Genomic DNA, 21,375 nt, shown 5'->3' on the forward strand with positions numbered 1-21,375 from the left:
CTCCGCTCCCTGCTGCCCGTCTCTTCTATCCCTATGACGGTGTCAGTCCTTACTGCCGCCCTGCATTCTATTCATGAATCAGGAGGCTCAGGATGAACAGTTGGGTGATAAAACTTCCTTTTTGGCTGATAATCTGAGTTATGACAGAAGCCGCAGAGACTTCATGCCTGTCTGCTGACTGCCCGGCGGACATGGCGGGGGGTGATATAGGGTCTTGGGATAAGGGGCTGACTTTCTGAGGGTCCCCGGGCTCCTGATGTTCTGGTTGCCTATTGTAAGTAGTGCTGAATCATAATAACATTTGGCCGAAGCCCAGGGGCGGGGAAGGATCCGGGTTTTCAGTATATAATGCGCTGTACACTGGGCCGGGCTGTATACCTGCAGGAACCCTCCAGTCTACAGCAGTGGCCATGGCTGACAAGAAAGTGATTGTAGTGTTTGGAGCCACAGGTGAGTGCAGGGAGGGGAAAGGGCTGAAGTTTGGGGGTGTCTGGATGTGGAGGGGTTCTGTGCTTGTCCCCCTCATCTGACTGTAGAAGTCTCCTCACCTGCTGTATACTCCCTCATATATCCACCTATATACTTGCAGTAAGTCTCCTCACCTGCTGTATACTCCCTCATATATCCCCCTATATACTTGCAGTAAGTCTCCTCACCTGCTGTATACTCCCTCATATATCCCCCTATATACCTGCAGTAAGTCTCCTCACCTTCTGTATACTCCCTCATATATCCCCTATATACTTGCAGTAAGGCTCTGCTGGACTATAACCCCCATCATCTACCTCTAACGCTGTTATGTCTAAACTTACAAAAGCATCTGGAGGAAAATAATGCAATTGCGTGTAACACCCACGGGGCTTAAAGAGATAGAAGTGTTTAAGTCCGCACCTCTGTCACTCAGTGCCGGGCCGGCGATGCAGATCCTCTGCGAAGTCACCGGTGGCGTGGCCTTGAGGCGTACAAGCAAGGGGGAAAGGATAGGGGATGGATCCTGGAGGGTGTCACCAGTTACAGTGGCGACAGGGTCCTCAGCCTCCTCCGCCGCAGTCCCGTCCTTCGACTTTCCTCATCCAGGAGGGGATTGGGAATGGAGTGAGGTATGCGGCCAGGTAACGTCCGCTATTTCTGTGCTCTGGGGCAGATGTCACTGCGGCTAGGGTAGTCTTGCTTCCCGCAGGCGAAGCTAGGCCCCAGGACAGTAATGGTGGTAGAACATTGGCGGTGCAGAGCTGAGGTATGCGGCCAGGTAACGTCCGCTATTTCTGTCCTCTGGGACAGATGTCACTGTAGCTAGGGTAGTCTTGCTTCCCGCAGGCGAAGCTAGGCCCCAGGGCTGTAATGGTGGTAGAACGTTGGGGGTGCAGGGCTGAGGCATGCGGCCAGGTAATGTCCGCTATTTCTGTGCTCTGGGGCAGATGTCACTGCGGCTAGGGTAGTCTTTCTTCCCGCAGGCGAAGCTAGGCCCCAGGGCTGTAATGGTGGTAGAACGTTGGGGGTGCAGGGCTGAGGCATGCGGCCAGGTAACATCCACTGTTTCTGTGCTCTGGGGCAGATGTCACTGCGGCTAGGGTAGTCTTGCTTCCGCAGGCGAAGCTAGGCCCCAGGGCTGTAATGGTGGTAGAACGTTGGGGGTGCAGGGCTGAGGCATGCGGCCAGGTAACATCCACTGTTTCTGTCCTCTGGGACAGATGTCACTGTAGCTAGGGTAGTCTTGGTTCCCGCAGGCAAAGCTAGGCCCCAGGACGGTAATGGTGGTAGAACATTGGGGGTGCAGGGCTGAGGGCGATGACAAGAACTGCTCAACACAAGTTGAAGTCTCCTATTACTGGTGTCAGGGTTAGTCCAGAGTCAGTGGCCCGGTCAGCCTGGAAGCAGCAGGGTTTCTCTCTCTGCCTGGGTGTATAAGCCTTCTTCTATGTGCAGGTCACAGTGGCTTGGAGCTTCACAGCGTCCCTCTTTTGGTTTGCTCAATCTCTACTCCGTGTGGCGGGCAGCGTGAACCAGTAATAGGCCCCTCTCAGTAACAGCGGCCCCGGGCTCTATATTGCTGCTTCGTCTTTTCTGGAAGACCAGGTACCTGAAGTCACCTGTCCTCCGGGGGTTGCTACCAGGCCGTTAGTACCTGACAGCCTAGGATCCCGGTATCCCGCTCTATGCACTCGGTCCTTTAGAGCTAGGTTGCAGCTCTCAGACAGCACCCTTCTCCTTGCCTCATACTAATGTTCTGAGGTCTGTCTCCTTGTTTCTCCCTAATCCCTCCTCCAAGTCAGTATGCCCAGAGAGGCTCCCTTCAATACAGGTTATGAGCTCCTCCTACTGGTCCAGAGAAGGAAGTGGTGTTGCATGTTAGTGTACCTGGCAGAGATTTCCCCACTGTTTCCAGGCATAGCATTTCTCCCAGTGATGAGAACAACTCCACTGTGGTTCCCAAGACCACTGGGGTGCCACACTTTGCTCTACTGTGGTGCCAGGTCCAGATTTGTCATTAATATGGTCGCCAACCCTTGGTTTTGATGCAGGGGGCAATGTGTGTCTCATTGAGGTGACTTTCCATGTAGTGGCATTTCATAATGGAAATATCTGATGGAGAAACTTACACCATATACTCTAAATGGGGCAGGGAGTCTGCAAGTTGTGGCTTAAAGGGTATCTGTCAGCAGGCTTCTGCCATCTTGTCTCTGAGCAGCATGATGTAGGCAAAGAGACCCTGAATCTAATGATGTATCACTTAGATTACTGGATGCTGCTCTTCTGACAGAATCTCTAACACTTTCGATGTAGCAGAGCTGCCCCTGCCCACACCAGGCTCTCTACACAGATTGAGTGAGGTGTCACAGGAGGGGGCATGCTGGACTGCTGTGCGTGTGACTCTGTAGTTCTGCAATTATCATGGTGCTGCTGCTTAAATAAACAGATTGGACTCTGACAAGACAGGCATCCCTGAATTCTATGACTTAACTCTTGAGGTATGAGATTACATAGCACAAAAACCTGTTGATAGGTCAGGCTGTTTTGGCAGTCAAGGTAATCTAAGTACTAAAAACCATTGGTTATAAATGATTCAGTGACAAAATGTATAATTGAAGGAACTAGATGGACTGGGGGCTTTTTTCTTCCCATCCTACATAACCCCTGCCTTGTTAAGATGCAGTTGGTGTTGATTACAGCTGATCAGCCATAGCCGCATTGGTTGTGGCTGATTAACCCCCTTGGATGCTGCAGCCATTAATGACTGTAGCATCTAGATGGTTAACAGAGGAAATGAAGGGAGCCCCCTCTTTAATGCCATCAGTTGTGATGAGCGTTATTTTGGGTCTCCCAGCTATGGTGGTCTCTTGAAAGTTGGTAACATTTTGATGGTTAGTGTTTTATAAAGAAATTCATTTTTTTTTTACTTTCTCTCCATCCTCTATTCCATATTGTGTTAATTCTTGTGCAGCACTTGAACGGTTAACCAAAAAATAATCCTCAAAGCTGTCTTACATATACTGGATGTCTGTAAAATGGTATCACCTATGTGAGTCGCTGTTAGAACCATTTTTACAAGAAAAGAAATCCCTTGGAGCGCCCTCTGGTGTCCATCTTGGTGGTCTGTGTTGTCCCCACTAGATCGGGGCCACTGGGGAATATTTGCAGGTTGTCACTCGGCTTTCCCGGACTCCTGGGTGGGGAGTTTGGCTGCGGTGCTGATGTCCGCCATGTCTTGTCCTTTCTCTCTCCAGGAGCTCAGGGTGGGTCGGTCGCTGCCGCTCTCCTGGATGATGGCACTTTTGAGGTCAGGGCAGTGACTCGAGACCCCAGCAAACCGGCAGCTGCGAAGCTAAAGGAGGCCGGAGCGGAGGTCGTGTCCGCGGATCTGGACGATGAGAAGAGCCTGGAGGCCGCACTGAGCGGAGCGTATGGGGCGTTCCTGGTCACCAACTTCTTGGAGCAATTCAGCAAAGAGATGGAGGTCACACAGGTAACGACCCCTTGGATGGATAGAATGATGTGGTGCTCATCCTGAGCCTCCTGGTTCATGTATTTAATGTAAGGAGCGCTGTAATGTGTTTGTTTGTTTTTTTTTCCAGGGTAAACTGGTCGCAGATATCTCAAAGCGTCTTTCCTTGGAGATCGTGGTCTTCAGTGGCCTGGAGAACGTGAAGAAACTGACAGAGGGAAAGCTGGAGGTGCTGCACTTTGATGGGAAAGGAGAAGCTGAGGAATATTTCCGTGAGCTCGGGGTCCCCATGACCAGCGTGCGGCTTTCCAGTTACTTCGAGAACCTGCTGACCTTCTTCAGGCCCCAGAAGAACAAGGACGGTGATGGCTACTCACTAGGTACAAGAAACGGGGTGTTTTACAGGACCTGCCATTGTCATAAATGGATTTTCTCCCCTAACATAGTGCTGGGATGTGTTCCTATGTCTAAATTGAACACATGGGGTATATGACTTGCATACATGCAGTCCTGTGCCATCTAGACTGTCTGCGGCCCCTCACAATGCATCTGTATTGAGTGAGGTCTAGTTGGAATGTGGCCGGAAGTATGGAAATCTCTTACATGCAATCACACTCCCGGCACAGATTTCTCAGTGGCTTCTCACATGTTGCGCTGAGTGACTGAAGACTTGGGGTCCGGTCTTAATAAACCCCTTTAAATAGTTTCTGAATGCTGGGGCCCTTACTGTTCTGGACTGATGGTCTTGTTAAAGGGATACAGGACCCTCTTACACCTGAAGTAATGGGGGCTCTGCTGAGGCTGGGGATAGTAGTCGTGATGCCCCCAACCGGCTCACTCCATGAAAAAGGGATAGTGTGTAGCGGTGGTAGGAGGGTGCCAGCTTCCAGGGGTGCTGTAGACTTTACCTCTAGGTTAGGGTACAGTCCCGGTAAGAGGCAGACTCCAGTTTTCCATTTAACATCTACACTTTATTGGTTTTGCAAACACCTTCCTTCTCTGAGACGGGGCACGTCTTCTTCACCGCACACCTCCATTTCCTCATACTCTCATTACCCCGGCTGTCAGTGTTCCATCGGCCTCCTGGATTACCAGCCCTTCTCCCTGTGGATACGGGTGCTCTGGCCATGCTGGTCTCCCACTTCCCGGGGTTCGTCAGCAATCCTACACGGTGGTGGTCCCTAGGACTTAGCCTCAAGCCTGCTGCATCTGTGTCCTTATCCGCCAGTCCTCAAGCCACAGAGCGGCCATCTCTGCATCAGGATCCGATCTCCCTCCACTCCGCCTCTCTGCAGCCTCTTATTTCCTTGTCTCCTTCACATGTCCTTCCCTGGGTCTCACTTGTGTCCCCCCTATCTACTGAGTTCATACCTCCCTCCCCCCACCCCACCCCGAACTCAACTACAGGTACACTGCCCTCTAGTGGGGAACTATGGAACTCCAACCCACCTTTCTAATAACATGAGGACGGGTAGTCGGGGTGATTGTCTCCTGCCCCCCTCCACCCCCCACCCCCCTTACACACCCAGGTCATCCGGATTTGTTTTTATTAAATACTGCAGTCACCCAAGGGCAGCATTCAGACTTGTACAGGGAATAACCCAATGTCTGGTCAGTACATGCTTTACCAGCAGGGGGCAGCAGTGTGATGTAGTTTAGTCAAGTTTGCAACCTAAAATCATAAGAACTATGAATGCAGCTCTGGATGTGATTGGAGTATAATGTCAATATTTTTCAAGATCTGTCTGAATAGGCATGTGCTTGTTAACTCTGTAGCATCCTACAGCTGAGGATTTGTTACAGTTGCATCCAGTCTACAGATTTGACTTTTGATCATTAGGCTCCAGTTTCACGACTTTCTCTCTTTCCAGCCATCCCGATGGGTGATGTGCTCCTGGATGGGATGTCCGTCAAAGACTTGGGCGGCGTGGTGGTCAACATCTTGAAGGCTCCATCAGAATACATAGGAAAGAACATCGGTCTCAGCACGGAGAAGCTGACGGTGGAGCAGTATGCGGCCATAATGTCCAGAGTCACCGGCAAGGACATCAAAGACGCCAAGGTGAGATCAGAGGCTTCTCCGGGGATGGATCACGCTTATGTCACCGAGGCAAACGTAGATGTAATCTTCTACATTTAGTTTCTGCCGTCAAATGAGAAACCTCCAATGGCTGCCACAGTGCCGACGGGTGTTAATGACCAAGGCAGCCATCTTGTACCTGAGACTCGCTAGACAGGGATGGGTGTGTAATATGCCCACTGAAAACCAGAGCTGCATTTATAGTTCTGCTGACTGTCCTGCAGCCCAAGAGCCAACTACCTCCTCTGCCTAACATGGATGATACCAGAGAACAATAGATTATATTGAGGCCAGTGGTGCAATGTCCCTTAATTGTGCATTTTACCCGCAGATCACCCCTGAAGCCTATGAGAAGCTCGCCTTCCCCGGAGCGGCAGAACTGGCCAACATGTTCCGCTTTTATACCATGAAGCCCGACAGGGACGTGGTGCTGACAAAGAAGCTCAACCCCAAGGCCAAGACCTTTGAGCCATGGATGGAGGAGAACAAGGAGGCGTTTAAGGACTTGTGAAGCAACTTATGGCGTGTGGTGGAGAAAAGACTGGACTATAGCGGCTGCTTTAGCAAAACTAGTGTGTGGATACCAGAAAAAACACTTAGCAACGAATCAGAATTCAGCTCTTTCTTCTGAGCTGGCCTATGGAAAATGAAAGCTGTAACCTGATTGGCTGCCATAGACGTCTGTTACTCTAGTTCTGCCGGTTCTTGGGACCATTACTGTGAAACGTTCCGGAGCCTGTGGAGGAAATGTTTTTGTCACGAACGGGGGGTAGGAAGCGGGAATTATGCCCCTCCTTTCTACCACCCGTCCGACCGAGCATGTGACGTGCTCTCTAGCGCCCCTCTTATAAGGCCACTTTACACACAGAGATAAATCTTTGGCAGATCTGTGGTTGCAGTGAAATTGTGGACAATCAGTGCCAGGTTTGTGGCTGTGTACAAATGGAACAATATGTCCATGATTTCACTGCAACCACAGATCTGCCGAAGATTTATCTGTGTGTGTAAAGTGGCCTATAGTGAGGCCAATTATGGAATTGCCCGACAATAAGCCAGGAGGCCGCTATTCTACTATGCCGATGATTGGAGGGTTCCCGGTGAGAGTAAGGTATATATTCTCCCGACCTCAGCGGATGGAATATATATAAACCTCCCCAAATCTCACTGGCCATCCCACAATGATCCTTGGCATAAACTCGCTGCCACCAACCGATTACGGCAACTATTGTGCCGAGCATACAGACGTGGAGTTCAGGATCGAGATAACAGAACAGCCCAAGATTAATTATATATTTTAATCGGCCTAAGCCACACTAGAAACTACAATATATACAATATGGAATCTACAGAATATATACATAGGTCAGAGTACATTTACAAGTTATGGTTACAAACAGGCATACAGTTCAAGCAGTTACCTTGTGCGTCTGGCCACAGGGGGGTGCTGTTCGACCAGGGTTCCAGGAACTTTCTCACAGGTGTATCCTACACGTGACCCCCCCGAGCAAAGAACAACCCAAAAATGGCTGTACTGTGGTTATCAACCTGGCTCAATCCATGTCCCCTCCTACCTTAGTGACCTCACAGGGAAGCACTGCCCCTCCCCTGGCTGGAGTCTAAAATAATATCCCAAAGGGATTATTGCTCATAACTTTGCCTGGGAACGTCGTTGGCGGACGCCAATGCTCTGTTTTACAGTTATGATTTTACCTTCAAAATGATAGGACACATGGCTGGTCTGCTGGTGCACCACTGGCCAATATCACGTTTGGGATACCTACTGAGGTCCCGCACCTATATAAAATATGTGCTAGAATCGCTAGCATGTCGCGATGCCATATGTCTGCTTGACATTTATAGGAAGCACGGCTCACGAGATATTACACATGTATTCCTGGCTCCTCTGTCTCAGATCTTCGGAACGCCTGTTTATTAGATAGGAACTTCTTCCATAGTGTGACAGGGGGGGGGGGGGGGGGTCTTCATCTCCATTTTGTGTTCTCAGGCGTAACAGCTCAGCTAATTTCCATATTATAGGAGATTGTCCTTTTCTCAAGCCACTGCTAAACAGACAAGTTCAAGTTAATTAGCATACTGATCGAAGCCTCCTTAGTTCTTCCAACTTGACAAGATGGCAGCTATAGGAATATGGCTTCATAGCTCAGAATATATCCCTCTGTCCTCAGTTTTCTATATGGTATTCAATTATAAAAAAATAATTTTTTTTTTTTTCTAAATTCTGATTGAATTGTAACTAAGGCCCAGAATCCCATCTGTGAGAGGTGGCGTTGTCCATAGCAACAGATTCCATACTTTTTCAATGGCTGCTGGACAATGAACACCGAATCTAACTGGTTGCTATGGGCCGACAGTGGTGGATTTGTCCATAACTACCAACACGTTTTATTGGGAATCACAAGGTCACGTATCCACAACTGTTGCCTATGGAAACATTAGAAATTAGAGGATTGGTTGCTATGGGTAACAAAGCTGGTTATGGCGGCCAATTCATCACTTTCCTGCAAGACCCTGATGCAGAGAGGGGGGGGGGGTGAGAAACCCACTAATGTCGGGGAAATAAAGGGCTGAGCTGCAGCTCAATGACTGGGGCAGTGGTCGCTAATGTGCAGTAAGACGCCATTCACACAGGCCCAGTCCACCCCTGGACATATTCCAATAGGCATAGTCACTGTTCCCCCATAATCCTGCTCACCTCTGACAGGTGGGATCATGGGAGTGGAGAGCAGCGCATATATGCACTCTGGAACATCCGCACACTGATCACCCAGCAGTTGTAGGAAGCCAGCAGCTGGGTTATCAAGTCTACAGGTGTGCTACTATTAGGCCCTGTGCCCACGCTGCAGATTTTGACGCAGATTTTCTGAAATCTGCATGTCTATTGTGAAGCCAGCGAGTTCAGAAGTGCTGTGCCCACGTTGCTTATTTGGTGCAGATTTTTTTCTGCACCAATTATGTTAGTGGGTGGGCCTACCCCCTACTAGTCTAGCATAGATAACCCGGCACTGTTGTTATTAAAAATGTTTTACTATTGTTCTATGATGTGTTAGGGCACCCCCTAGTGGCCGGGTGGGACGGCTGTTGCCACCGGGGAGGAGGAGTCGGCCGGATTGCTAGGCAAGGTCTGAATGTGTGTGAGACAGAAAGATCCGGGTCAGCGGAGAGTGAGCATCTGCAGCGGCAAGTGCGATTGTGTGAGCGGACCATCAAGGGACACCGGAGATCAGGAGGTGGACGCAACCTCAGACCCTATTCTGCCGGTGTGGGTCCGGTGTATGCTTGGCTGAAGAGTGGGAGCCCGGAGGAAGTGGAGTACTTTGGGCATATCCCCACTAGAGGGTGCGTTTGGGCAGGTTGTCCCCAGCTCCACTAATATTGCCGGAATCCGCTGACCGGAGTGTTTTATCTTTGTGAATAAATGTCGTTTTTATTGCATCTGGACTGTTGCCTGCAGCCTCTTTGTGCATCGGCCGATGAAGATACCGACACACACTCTCTCAACATTAAAGAAGTGATGAAGCCAGGGATGTGCCTTGAATACAGTGCTGCCACGACTACACAGCCAGAGGCCTCCCTGGCTGGTCGCTTCAAGTGGCGTAGTCGGCAGGATCCGAGTCCCTTGCCGGAGAACCAGGAGTCTGAAGACCAAGTAGTGCCTGAAGCACGGAATTCGGACTATGAAAGAAGATTCCCAGTCCCATGGTGGGAGGAAGAAGTGCCCAAGGCGTTGGACCGGGCACAAGATGGCGGCAAGATGGCCGACGTCTGTGAAGAAACAGAAAAGGCGCGGAAAATTGGCGCCAAAAGAAGAGCCTGGGGCTGGCCGGCGCCGAAGAAAAAGGACAGAGTACTCCGCCCAAAGAGGGGAGGCGCCAGCTCCAGGGCATTGAAGATGAAGAAAAAGAAAAAGAAGTACCTCAGCGGAGGAGTCAAGATGATGCGTGAGGCTGGGGGTGGAGTCCGTTTAAGAGCGGGAAACGAAGACCCGCCTCCACTTTCCCCAGTCTCAGCGTCGACATCACCGCCATTACCAGCGATACTGTCGGAGACCGAGATGGAGACCTTTGGGCAACCCGCGGAGTTGGCAACGACTATGGCCCTCATCAGCCTCGGTCGAGGCCGACCTCGGTTCGCCCCTGCTAGCGAGGCCGCGATAGCGGACCTTCCCATTGGACCGGGAGGTTCTACGAGGCCAGACAAAGTTTCCTGGAAGACCTCATGGGATGCTCAAACCGGGAGCACCATCACAGAGGTGAAGGCGACCTATGCTACCCCGCCCATGCCAAGCCGTCCGGGGGTTGCTGTTTTCCCATGGGACACCCCGCAGCTTAACGCCGCCGCCACACCCTTTGTTCCGGCGCCAGAGTCGGCCGAGGAGTTAGCCGGGCGTCAAGAGAAGGACCACCTGGGCTTCTTCTGGGACCCAGTCATCGTCTCACCGGAGGAGTCGCGCCCCAGTGTTCCGCCCCCGAAGCCTGACCCCGTCCAAGAACGGCTCCTGGCTGAGACTGTTGCCCGGGAAATGCTGTTCGGTTCCGGTGGCGAGAAGTTAGCCCAGCAGTTTGTGACCGGGGTGGTAGTCAAGTTTAATCAGCAAGAGGGATACGGCTTCATCCGAGAAGTAGAGACCGGGGATGATTATTTTTATAACCGGGTTCATCTCGACGTCGAAGGACTCCCTAAGCGACTTCACACCCTTTGGCCGGGCGAAAAAGTCACCTTCCTGCCGGATGCCGGTAGCCGCGGCCTGTTTGCCGTCTGCGTCTCCCGCATGCCGACCACCCGGGAAGCGGAGCAGTGGCAGGAGGAGATAGAGTGGGAGGAGCAGCAAGAGCGGCGCCGGAGCCATGCCAAACCGCTCCCGCCCGCGCCTCCTCAGCCCCAGCGCGTCCTGGCTGCTGCCCCGGAAGCAGTGATGGAATCGGCTCCTGATCCGGAGAAGTTCCCAGCCGTGGTAGCGGTGACCCAAAACGTGACTAATAAGCCGGTCATTATGCTGGATGCACCACCACCATCCCGGGCAGGAACACCGTCACCGCCAAGAGGAGCTGCAGCAGCTGTGCCGGAGGAACCGTCCTACGCCCCGGTGTCTTTCAGGCGAATCCGCCGCCAACCGGGACAAACTCTGGGGGCCTACATCCAGGCTCAAGCGGAAGAATGGAAGAGAGCCTGGCCCCCAGAGTAAGTTGTTGCCTCCAGCACTTGCCGAGACCGGTGTTGTTCCAGACCGGCAGAAAGTTCCTCTGTTGTTGTAAAGTTTTACGGGCCTGTTGCCCCCAGCAAAGACCGGGAGCGCTCTTGAAGCCTCCGGGCACCTCCAGCGAAGACCGGGAGCGCTACTGAAGCCTCCGGGCACCCATCTAAGACCGGGAGCGCTGTTGAGCCTCCGGGCGCTATCCAGAGACCGGGAGCGCTGTTGCGCCATCAAGCGCCCCTCAAGACCGGGAGCGCCGCTGAACTGGTGCCGCTGTTGAGGACTGAACCGAAAGGTTTTTATGTGTTTATGTTTTTATGTGTTTAAGAGCCTTGCCGGGAGGCTCGGATTTTAAGAGGGGAGGCATGTAGTGGGTGGGCCTACCCCCTACTAGTCTAGCATAGATAACCCGGCACTGTTGTTATTAAAAATGTTTTACTATTGTTCTATGATGTGTTAGGGCACCCCCTAGTGGCCGGGTGGGACGGCTGTTGCCACCGGGGAGGAGGAGTCGGCCGGATTGCTAGGCAAGGTCTGAATGTGTGTGAGACAGAAAGATCCGGGTCAGCGGAGAGTGAGCATCTGCAGTGGCAAGTGCGATTGTGTGAGCGGACCATCAAGGGACACCGGAGATCAGGAGGTGGATGCAACCTCAGAGCCTATTCTGCCGGTGTGGGTCCGGTGTATGCTTGGCTGAAGAGTGGGAGCCCGGAGGAAGTGGAGTACTTTGGGCATATCCCCACTAGAGGGTGCGTTTGGGCAGGTTGTCCCCAGCTCCACTAATATTGCCGGAATCCGCTGACCGGAGTGTTTTATCTTTGTGAATAAATGTCGTTTATATTGCATCTGGACTGTTGCCTGCAGCCTCTTTGTGCATCGGCCGATGAAGATACCGACATACACTCTCTCAACATTAAAGAAGTGATGAAGCCAGGGATGTGCCTTGAATACAGTGCTGCCACGACTACACAGCCAGAGGCCTCCCTGGCTGGTCGCGTCATATGCAAGGGAAAAAAACATGGGCACAGCACTTCTGAATTCTCACTTTGCTGGCTTCACAATGGACATGCAGATTTTGCTGCAGATTTCTGAACATATGTATCAAAACTTCACAGCCTGGGCACAGGGCCTTAAAGAGAACCACTGGCGGACATACTGCTGGTGCACTTACACTGGGGCCCCTAAGAAGGGGCCCAAACTGTAGAAAACAGTCTCCCAGTGACTGCAGAGAAGCAGGGGCTGTTCCGGTGTCATTTGCAGATGATGCGGTCACCCCCTGCTCCTTCTGGAGCTGCAGGGTCTGTGCAGGAGAGGGAGGATGACATTGTAGCTGTCGTAGCAAAGCCAGGGGCAGCTCTGCTCTGAGTCGTGTCCCCAATTTCCTGCAGACCAGAGACGTCACAGGTCATGGCTGCAGTCTTGGGATGGGGCAGGGATGAGAAGGCCCCGCTGCTCCTGGAGACTGACTTCTGCATAGGTAAGTACATGCAGTAATGTGTATGCAGAATATGGTGTACAAGGTGGCCATAGAATAACCCAAGGTGTTGTGTAGAGTGACCCAAATTGGCATATATGCTATCCTAACCTTTCAATGGGTCCCAGTGTGACACCCTGGACTAGCCAGGAAGTCACAGTTAGACCCTTGCACTACACCCATCCCCAAATAAGGTGACAGCAGCCGACCTAGTAAACCCTAGTCACCTCCCTCTGGGTTTGATGTCCACACCAGGGGGGCAGAGCCAGGTGGTTGGCCACCCTCCTCCAAAGAGTTCACAGGCCCAGAGGCAGGTAAAACCAAGAGATTAGTTTTGACAGTGAAGTGAATTGGTGAAGTAAACCTGTCAGTGTCCTGGGTAGGAGCACGGGCACTTTGGCTAGGAGGCAGACTGTGGTGGCCGTCTGCAGGAGCCGAGAAGACAGTCCTGGTGGAACCGTAGGTAGCCGGGACAGGGTAGTGGCCCGCCAGTACCGAACCAGGGAACCAGCTGGAAACCGGAGCACAAGTGGGGGGGGGGTACTCAGACCCTGTAATGTGGTCCCGAATCTACCGGACCCCATTAATTAACTGATTGAGGTCTGGACTTTAGGTCTTTTTCCACCCAAAGTCTCGAAAGAAGGCAACAGCCCACCGATTCCGGATAACGGCCACCGCCAAGGGATCCAACGGGCCAGCGCCTGCGGGCAAACTTGCTTTCCCGACGTACATGCCAGGGAGCGGGACTCCCGTCGCTGAAGCGCGGTTGTCCATTTCTACAAAAAGGTGTAGGAGAAAGACGGACACCAACCCGTTTGGGGACTGAAGCAACCAGCTGCGGGCACCGACCATCCTCTGTTTGGTTTACCAGAGACTGTTTGTCCGAGTGACTACTACTGTGCCTGTGGTGCAGTGTTGGTGCGCGGCCCGCATCAACCCAGTCCACCACCCCCTGCCCACGGAGGGGTTAACATCACAAGCTGCCCCCAACTTTTCCCCTGGGGTGCCCCGTAACCGACAACAGTGGTGCCTATGTTCACCACGACCCGTGGGTGGTGTCACGAACTCTAATCTAAAAAAAAAAAAATCCCTGAACACGCCAGTTCCCCGGTTCAGAGCGACATGACCCCTGTCCGGAGACGCTCGAGCCACCGACACATGAGCCCGGATCAGAGCGGCTCTGCTGCGGCCGAGCGGTACACCTACTCTGATGCCTTAATGGTGCGGAGCAGTGTGCCAACCACCACTACAGCAACATTGCAACCTGGGGTGAACACATTTAATAAGGAGCCAAGAACGATCTGAAAGATTGGTGAGCGGAGCCATGGGAACCGGATCACCAAAAAGAGCCGGACTGCCCATCACTAGATCAGATTAACTCACCTTACACCAGCTCCCAGTATGTGAACTGGGGGCGAAGAGGCAGACCCCTCCTGCAGTCTCCTGCTAATTAAAATCAATCGCCGGTGCCAAATGGAGGGGGAGGGGGAGGGGGGGTGAGTTGGGGCTGTCCAAAAAAAAAAAAAAAAAACATTGTGCATAGCAACAATGTGGTAGAAAACAGAAAATTGCCGCACATCCAAAATTCATAAGTTGATCTAATGCCACTAGGCAGCAGCTTCATCCAGTCTGATCAGAAGGTTACACCCAGAACCTCATGTTGAGGTATTTAATTTTTCGCCTAGTGGCATTCGATCAGCTTGTGAATTTTGGATGTGCGGCCATTTCTTTTTTCTACTACATTGTTGCAGAACTTCCCACACTGCTGTACAGGAGCCCCAACTGCCTGGACACTGCACTGCTGCTCCACAATGGCAGTGACAATGTCCTCCACAACCTCTCTGCTTACCGCTCGTCACCCACGCCAGATGGGATTCTGGGCCTTAGTTATAACAGTACAGTCAGATTTTTTGAATTTTTTTTTTATTGAACACCATATAGAAATAGTCGCCCCCACAGGCTCCGGAGCGTTCCACAGTAATGGTCCCAAGAACCGGCAGAACCAGAGGAACAGATGGTCTATAGCAGCCAATCAGGTTACAGCTTTCATTTTCCATAGGCCAGCTCAGAAGAGGGAGGGGAATTCTGGTTGGTTGCTATGGTAAGGGTTTGTCTCCACGCACTAGTTTTTCTAAAGCAGCCCCCTATATTCCAGTCTTTTCTCCACCACACGTCATAAGTTCCTTCACAAGTCCTTAAACGCCTCCTTGTTCTCCTCCATCCATGGCTCAAAGGTCTTGGCCTTGGGGTTGAGCTTCTTTGTCATCGCCACGTCCCTGTCAGGATTCATGATGTAAAAGCGGAACATGTTGGCCAGTTCTGCCGCTCCGGGGAAGGCGAGCTTCTCATAGGCTTCAGGGGTGATCTGCGGGTAAAATGCACAATTAAGGGACATTGCACCACAGGCCTCAATATAATCTATTGCTCTCTGGTATCATCCATGTTAGGCAGAAGAGGTAGTTGGCTCTTGGGCTGCAGGACAGTCAGCAGAACTATAGATGCAGCTCTGGTTTTCAGGTGGCATAGGACACCCCATCCCTGTCTAGCGATGGTCAGGTACAAGATAGTGCCTTGGTCATTAACACCCAGTCTGCACTGTGGCAGCCATTAGAGGTTTCTCATTTGAGGGCAGAGCCTAAATGTAGAAGATTACATCTACATTTGCCTCGGTGAGATAAGCGTGATCCATCCCCGGAGAGGCCTCTGATCTCACCTTGGCGTCTTTGATGTCCTTGCCGGTGACTCTGGACATTATGGCCGCATACTGCTCCACCGTCAGCTTCTCCGTGCTGAGACCGATGTTCTTTCCTATGTATTCTGATGGAGACTTCAGGATGGTGACCACCACGCCGCCCAAGTCCATGACGGACATCCCATCCAGGAGCTCGTCACCCATCGGGATGGCTGGAAAGAGAGAAAGTCGTGAAACTGGAGCCTAATGATCGGAAGTCAAATCTGTAGACTGGACGCAACTGTAACAAATCCTCAGCCGTAGGAGGCTACAGAGTTAACAAGCGCATGCCTATTCAGACAGATCTAGAAAAATATTTGCATTATACTCCAATCACATCCAGAGCTGCATTCATAATGCTCATGATTTTTGGTTGCAAATTTGGCTACAATACATCAAACTGCTGCCCCCTGCTGGTAAAGCATGTACTGACCAGGCATTGGGTTATTCCCTGAACAAGTCTGAATGCTGCCCTTGGGTGACTGCAGTATTTAATAAAAACAAATCCGGATGACCTGGGTGTGTAAGGGGGGGTGGGGGGGCAGGAGCCAATCACCCCGACTACCCGTCCTCATGTTATTAGAGAAGTGAGTTGGGGTTCAATAGTTCCCCACTAAAGGGCAGTGTCCCCATAGTTGGGTGCAGGGGACTGGATGAACTCAGTAGATTAGGGGGGGGGGTGGAGAGACAAGTGAGACCCAGGGAAGGAGACAAGGAAATAAGAGGCTGCAGAGAGGCGGAGTGGAGGGAGATTGGATCCTGATGCAGAGATGGCCGCCCTGTGGCTTGAGGACTGGCGGATAAGAACACAGATGCAGCAGGCGTGGGGCTAAGTCCTAGGGACCGCCATTGTGTAGGATTGCTGACGAACCCTGGGAAGTGGGAGATCAGCATGGCCAGAGCACCCGTATCCACAGGGAGAAGGGCTGGTAATCCAGGAGGCCGATGGAACACTGACAGCCGGGGTAATAAGAGTAGTGAGGAAATGGAGGTGTGCGGTGAAGAAGACGTGCCCCGTCTCAGAGAAGGAAGGTGTTTGTAAACCATTAAAGTGCAGATGTTGAATGGAAAACTGGAGTTTGCCTTTTACTGGGACTGTACCCTAACCCAGAGGTCAACTCTACAGCACCCCTGGAAGCTGGCACCCTCCTACCACCTCTACACTATCCTTTTCATGGCGCGAGTCGGTTGGGGGGGGGGGGGAATCACGACGACTATCCCCAGCCTCAGCAGAGCCCCCGGCTGTTACTACAGGTGTAAGAGGGTCCTGTATCCCTTTAACTAGACCATCAGTCACAGAAGAGACAATAGTCTTCCTCCTCCAGAAGACTAAGGGCCCCAGAAGTCAGAAAACCATTTAAAGGGGTTAATTAAGACAGGACCCCAAGTCTTCAGTCACTCAGCGCAACATGTGAGAAGTCCCTGAGAAATCTGTGCCAGGAGTGTGACTGCATGTATGAGATTTCCATACTGCCGACCACATTCCAACTAGACCTCGCTCAATAGAGTTATATTGTGAAAGGCCGCATAGTCTAGTTGGCACAAGACTGCATGTATGCAAATCACATACTGTATGTGTTCAGTTTAGATATAGGAACTGCATGGGGCTTAGTCATCTTAGGGGAGAAAGTCCATTTATGACAAAATGGTAAGTTCTATAAAAGGCCCTGCTTCTTGTACCTAGTGAGTAGCCATCACCGTCCTTGTTCTTCTGGGGTCTGAAGAAGGTCAGCAGGTTCTCGTAGTAGCTGGGAAGCCGCACGCTGGTCATGGGGACCTCGATCTCACGGAAATATTCCTCAATTTCTCCTTTCCCATCAAAGTGCAGCACCTCCAGCTTTCCCTCCGTCAGTTTCTTCACATTCTCCAGGCCACTGAAGACCACGATCTCCAGGGCGAGACGCTTGGAGATATCTGCTATCAGTTTACCCTGGAGAAAGAAAAAGATAAAATACATAACTATGCTCCTTACATTAAATACATGAATCAGGAGGCTCAGGATGAGCACCACATCATTCTATCCATCCATGGGGTCGTTACCTGTGTGACCTCTTTCTCTTTGCTGAAATGCTCCCAGAAGTTGGTGACCAGGAACGCCCCATACGCTCCGCTCAGTGCGGCCTCCAGGCTCTTCTCATCGTCCAGATCCGCGGACACGACCTCCGCTCCGGCCTCCTTTAGCTTCGCAGCTGCCGGTTTGCTGGGGTCTCGAGTCACTGCCCTGACCTCAAAGCTGCCATCATCCAGGAGAGCGGCAGCGACCGACCCACCCTGAGCTCCTGGAGAGAGAAAGGACCAGACATGGCGGACATCAGCACCGCAGCCAAACTCCCCACCCAGGAGTCCGGGAAAGCCGAGTGACCACCTGCAAATATTCACCAACAGCCCCGATCTAGCAGAGAACGCTGACCACCAAAACACCACCAGAGGGCGCTCCAAGGGATTGATTTTCTTGTAAAAAAGGTTCTAACAGCAACTCAGTATATAGGTGATACCATTTTACAGACGCCGAGTATATGCAAAACAGCTTTGAGGAATTTTTTTTTGGTTAACCGTTCAGTGCTTCATAGGAATGTACACAATATGGAACAGGGACAGAGGGGAAAAAAAAAAAATAAAAAAAAATGTATAAGTCACTAATCACAGAGTTACGAGCTTTCAAGAGACCACCATAGCTGGGAGACCAAGAAGAACGCTCATCACACCTGATGGCAGTAAAGAGGGAGCTCCCTTCCTCCATTAACCATCTAGATGCTACAGTCATTAATGGCTGCAGAATCCAAGGGGGTTAATCAGCCACAACCAATGTTGCTATGGCTGATGAGCTGTAGTCAACACCAACTGCATCTTAAAAAGGCAGAGGTTACACAAGTTGGGGGAAAATTATAATAAATAATATTATAATTATATTAATATTATATTTATATTATAATTATAATTAATTATAATATAAATAAATTATAATAATATAATATTATATATATGCCCCCAGTCCATCTAGTTTAACCTTCCTCCACCAATTATACATTTTGTCACCGAATCATTTATAACCAATCGTTGTTTTACTACTCAGAATCACTTGACTACAATGATTTCTTTTGCTATGAAATCTGAAGACCTCATACCTCAAGGGTTAAGTCATAGAATTCAGGGATGCCTGTCTTGTCAAAATCCAATCTGTTCATTTAAGCAGCAGCACCATGATCAATGCAGGACTAGTCACACGTACAGCAGTCCAGCGTGCCCCTTGCTGTGACATCTCACTCAATTAGTGTAGAGAGCCTGGTGTGGGCAGGGGCAGCTCTGCTACAGCTAAAGTGTTAGAGATTGTCAGAGCAGCATCCAGTAATCTAAGTGATACATCATTAGATTCAGGGTCTCTGCCTACATCAAGCTGCTCTGAGACAAGGTTGCTAAAACCTGCTGACAGATTCCCTTTAAGGGGTTAGACAGTGGGGGTCCCCCATATGTAGCATAAGCCACAGGTTGCAGACTCCCTGCCCCATTTACAGTATATGGTGGAAGATGCTCCAGCAGATATTTCAAATAGGAGATTCCACAACATGGAAAGTCACCATAAGACACACATTGCCCCAGCATCAAAACCAAGAGACAGCTGCCATATTAATGACAAAGCCAGACCTGGCCCCACAGCGGAGCAAAGAATCTGGGGAAAGCATCAGGAGAGGAGATTACTTGTATAGTACATCACAAGGGTATAGGTAGATGCTGGGGGTTGTAGTGCAGCAGAGACTTACTGCATGTATACAGGGGATATATGAGGGAGTATACAGCAGGTGAGGAGACCTCTACAGTCAGATGAGGGGGACAAGCACAGAATCCCCTCCACATCCAGACACCCCCAAACTTCAGCCCTTCCCCCTCCCTGCACTCACCTGTGGCTCCAAACACTACAATCACTTTCCTGTCAGCCATGGCCACTGCTGTAGACTGGAGGGTTCCTGCAGGTATACAGCCCGGCCCAGTGTAGAGAGGGTTATATACTGAAGCCCCGGACCCTCCCCGCCCCTGGGCTGCGGCCAAGTGGCATTATCACTCAGCTGCTCACAATAGGCAACCATTAGGCCGGGGACCCTTAGAAAGTCAGCCCCTTAGGCCCCATTCACACATCAGGTTTGAATGCGACGTCTGTGGTGCGACGGATCTGTCGTAAAATGTTTATCCGGCCGACAGAGCCGACGTCCACATGAACGTTTTTTGTCTGCGTCGAAAAAACAGACAGCAACGCATCCGTCAGCGTCGTCATTTGTTATAATGGAAGCCTATGGGCGCAGGATCCGTCAGAATCCTTGAAATGACGGAATCCAGCGATGGATCCGTTTTTTCCAACCGAGCATGCTCAGATGAGATGTAAATTCATTTCTGGTCAGAAAAAAAGTGGTACGACAAATCCGTTTTTTTTTACAGGATCCGTCGCATCAGTCACAAAACGGATTGTGACGGATGGCAAAAAACTCATGTGTGAAAGAGGCCTTATCCCAAGACCCTATATCACCCCCCGCCATGTCCGCCGGGCAGTCAGCAGACAGGCATGAAGTCTCTGCGGCTTCTGTCATAACTCAGATTATCAGCCAAAAAGGAAGTTCCATCTCCCAACTGTTCATCCTGAGCCTCCTGATTCATGAATAGAATGCAGGACGGTATATATATTTCATTCCCCAGCAAAGTCAGTCTATGAGATTTCAGTTTTGCTGTGCGCACGTTGCAGCTTGTTTTTGGCCATGTCTTTGTGGTGAATTCCTTCTGCGTTTTTGAGCACTTCCAGTCGATAGATTTGACTTAGGGGTGCTTCACACATAGCGAGATCGCTGCTGAATCACGGTTTTTGTGACGCAGCAGTGACCTCATTAGCGATCTCGCGGTGTGTGACACTGAGCAGCGATCTGGCCCCTGCTGTGAAATTGCTGCTCGTTACACCGCTCTCACGCTGCCAGTGATGGCTCCCTGCACAGGTAGCCGGAAGTACACATCGGGTAAATAAGCAAAGCAGTTTTCTTATTAACCCGATGTGTACTCTGGCTAGGAGTGCAGGGAGCCAGCGCTAAGTGGTGTGCGCTAATAACCAAGGTAAATATCGGGTAACCAAGCGCTTGGTTACCCGATATTTACCTTCGTTACCAAGCGCAGCATCGTTTCCACGCGTCGCTGGTGGCTGGTCACTGGTGAGATCTGCCTGATTGACAGCTCACCAGCGACCATGTAGCGACGTACCAGCGATCCTGATCAGGTCAGATCGCTGGAGTGTCACGGACCATTAAAAGAGGCACTGGACAAAAACGTGGCAAAAAACGCAGCATAAAGATGCAGCGTGCGAACAAAGCCTTAAAGGCTTCTTTCACACGTCCGTGAAAATCACGCACATTTTGCATAGACGTGTAAAAGGTGCACATGTGTGTGCGTGTTCAACGTGTGCTGTCAGTGTGCTATCTGCATAGCACACAGATAGCATGAATTTCTATACTTACCTGTCCATGGTGCTGATGTCTCCGGCACTGCTGCTGCTACTTCCGGTCCTCGGTGCAGTGAATACACGATGAGCATAATGAGCGGGGGTCGGAGGCGAGTGCCAGCATTGGCAGAGACTGCAACGCTGGAGAAGGTGAGTGTAGAAATTAATTTTATTTCACAGAAACGTGGTTTTCTCCGGTACGTGTCACACGGAGTACATCTGTGCAGTCCGTGTGCCATCGGTGTTGCCGGAGAAAAACGGACATGTCTATGTGTGGAGCACACTGACACACGGGCCATGTGGAAACACACACGTATGCGTAAACCCAGTGATTTTAATGGGTCTACGTGTGCCCGTGTCTCCGGTACATGTTAAAATGGACATCACACATACCGGGGACACGGATATGTGCAGGGGGCTAAAGGGGAATTCCAGTAGAATTAATAGGAAGCGGCAGTTCCTTTT

General features: G+C 51.0%; 2 protein-coding genes across 2 annotated transcripts; one reads left to right on the plus strand and one right to left on the minus strand.

Annotated features, from left to right (window-relative positions):
• The first annotated feature begins 347 nt into the window (after window positions 1-347).
• Window positions 348-7,979, plus strand: LOC142246456 (nmrA-like family domain-containing protein 1). Its single transcript, XM_075319512.1, has 5 exons — window positions 348-450; window positions 3,726-3,964; window positions 4,074-4,323; window positions 5,815-6,005; window positions 6,355-7,979. Exons 1-5 carry the CDS (start codon window positions 411-413, stop codon window positions 6,532-6,534), a joined length of 900 nt encoding a protein of 299 aa, XP_075175627.1. The 5' UTR covers window positions 348-410; the 3' UTR covers window positions 6,535-7,979.
• A 6,688-nt stretch (window positions 7,980-14,667) lies between these two features.
• Window positions 14,668-19,422, minus strand: LOC142246457 (nmrA-like family domain-containing protein 1). Its single transcript, XM_075319514.1, has 5 exons — window positions 19,337-19,422; window positions 17,481-17,719; window positions 17,121-17,370; window positions 15,423-15,613; window positions 14,668-15,074 (listed from the first exon to the last, which is right to left on the minus strand). Exons 1-5 carry the CDS (start codon window positions 19,374-19,376, stop codon window positions 14,895-14,897), a joined length of 900 nt encoding a protein of 299 aa, XP_075175629.1. The 5' UTR covers window positions 19,377-19,422; the 3' UTR covers window positions 14,668-14,894.
• Window positions 19,423-21,375: the final 1,953 nt, after the last annotated feature.

This window comes from Anomaloglossus baeobatrachus, chromosome 7 (assembly GCF_048569485.1).
Source record: "Anomaloglossus baeobatrachus isolate aAnoBae1 chromosome 7, aAnoBae1.hap1, whole genome shotgun sequence".
In the NCBI taxonomy this organism is placed as follows: Eukaryota; Metazoa; Chordata; class Amphibia; order Anura; family Aromobatidae; genus Anomaloglossus; species Anomaloglossus baeobatrachus.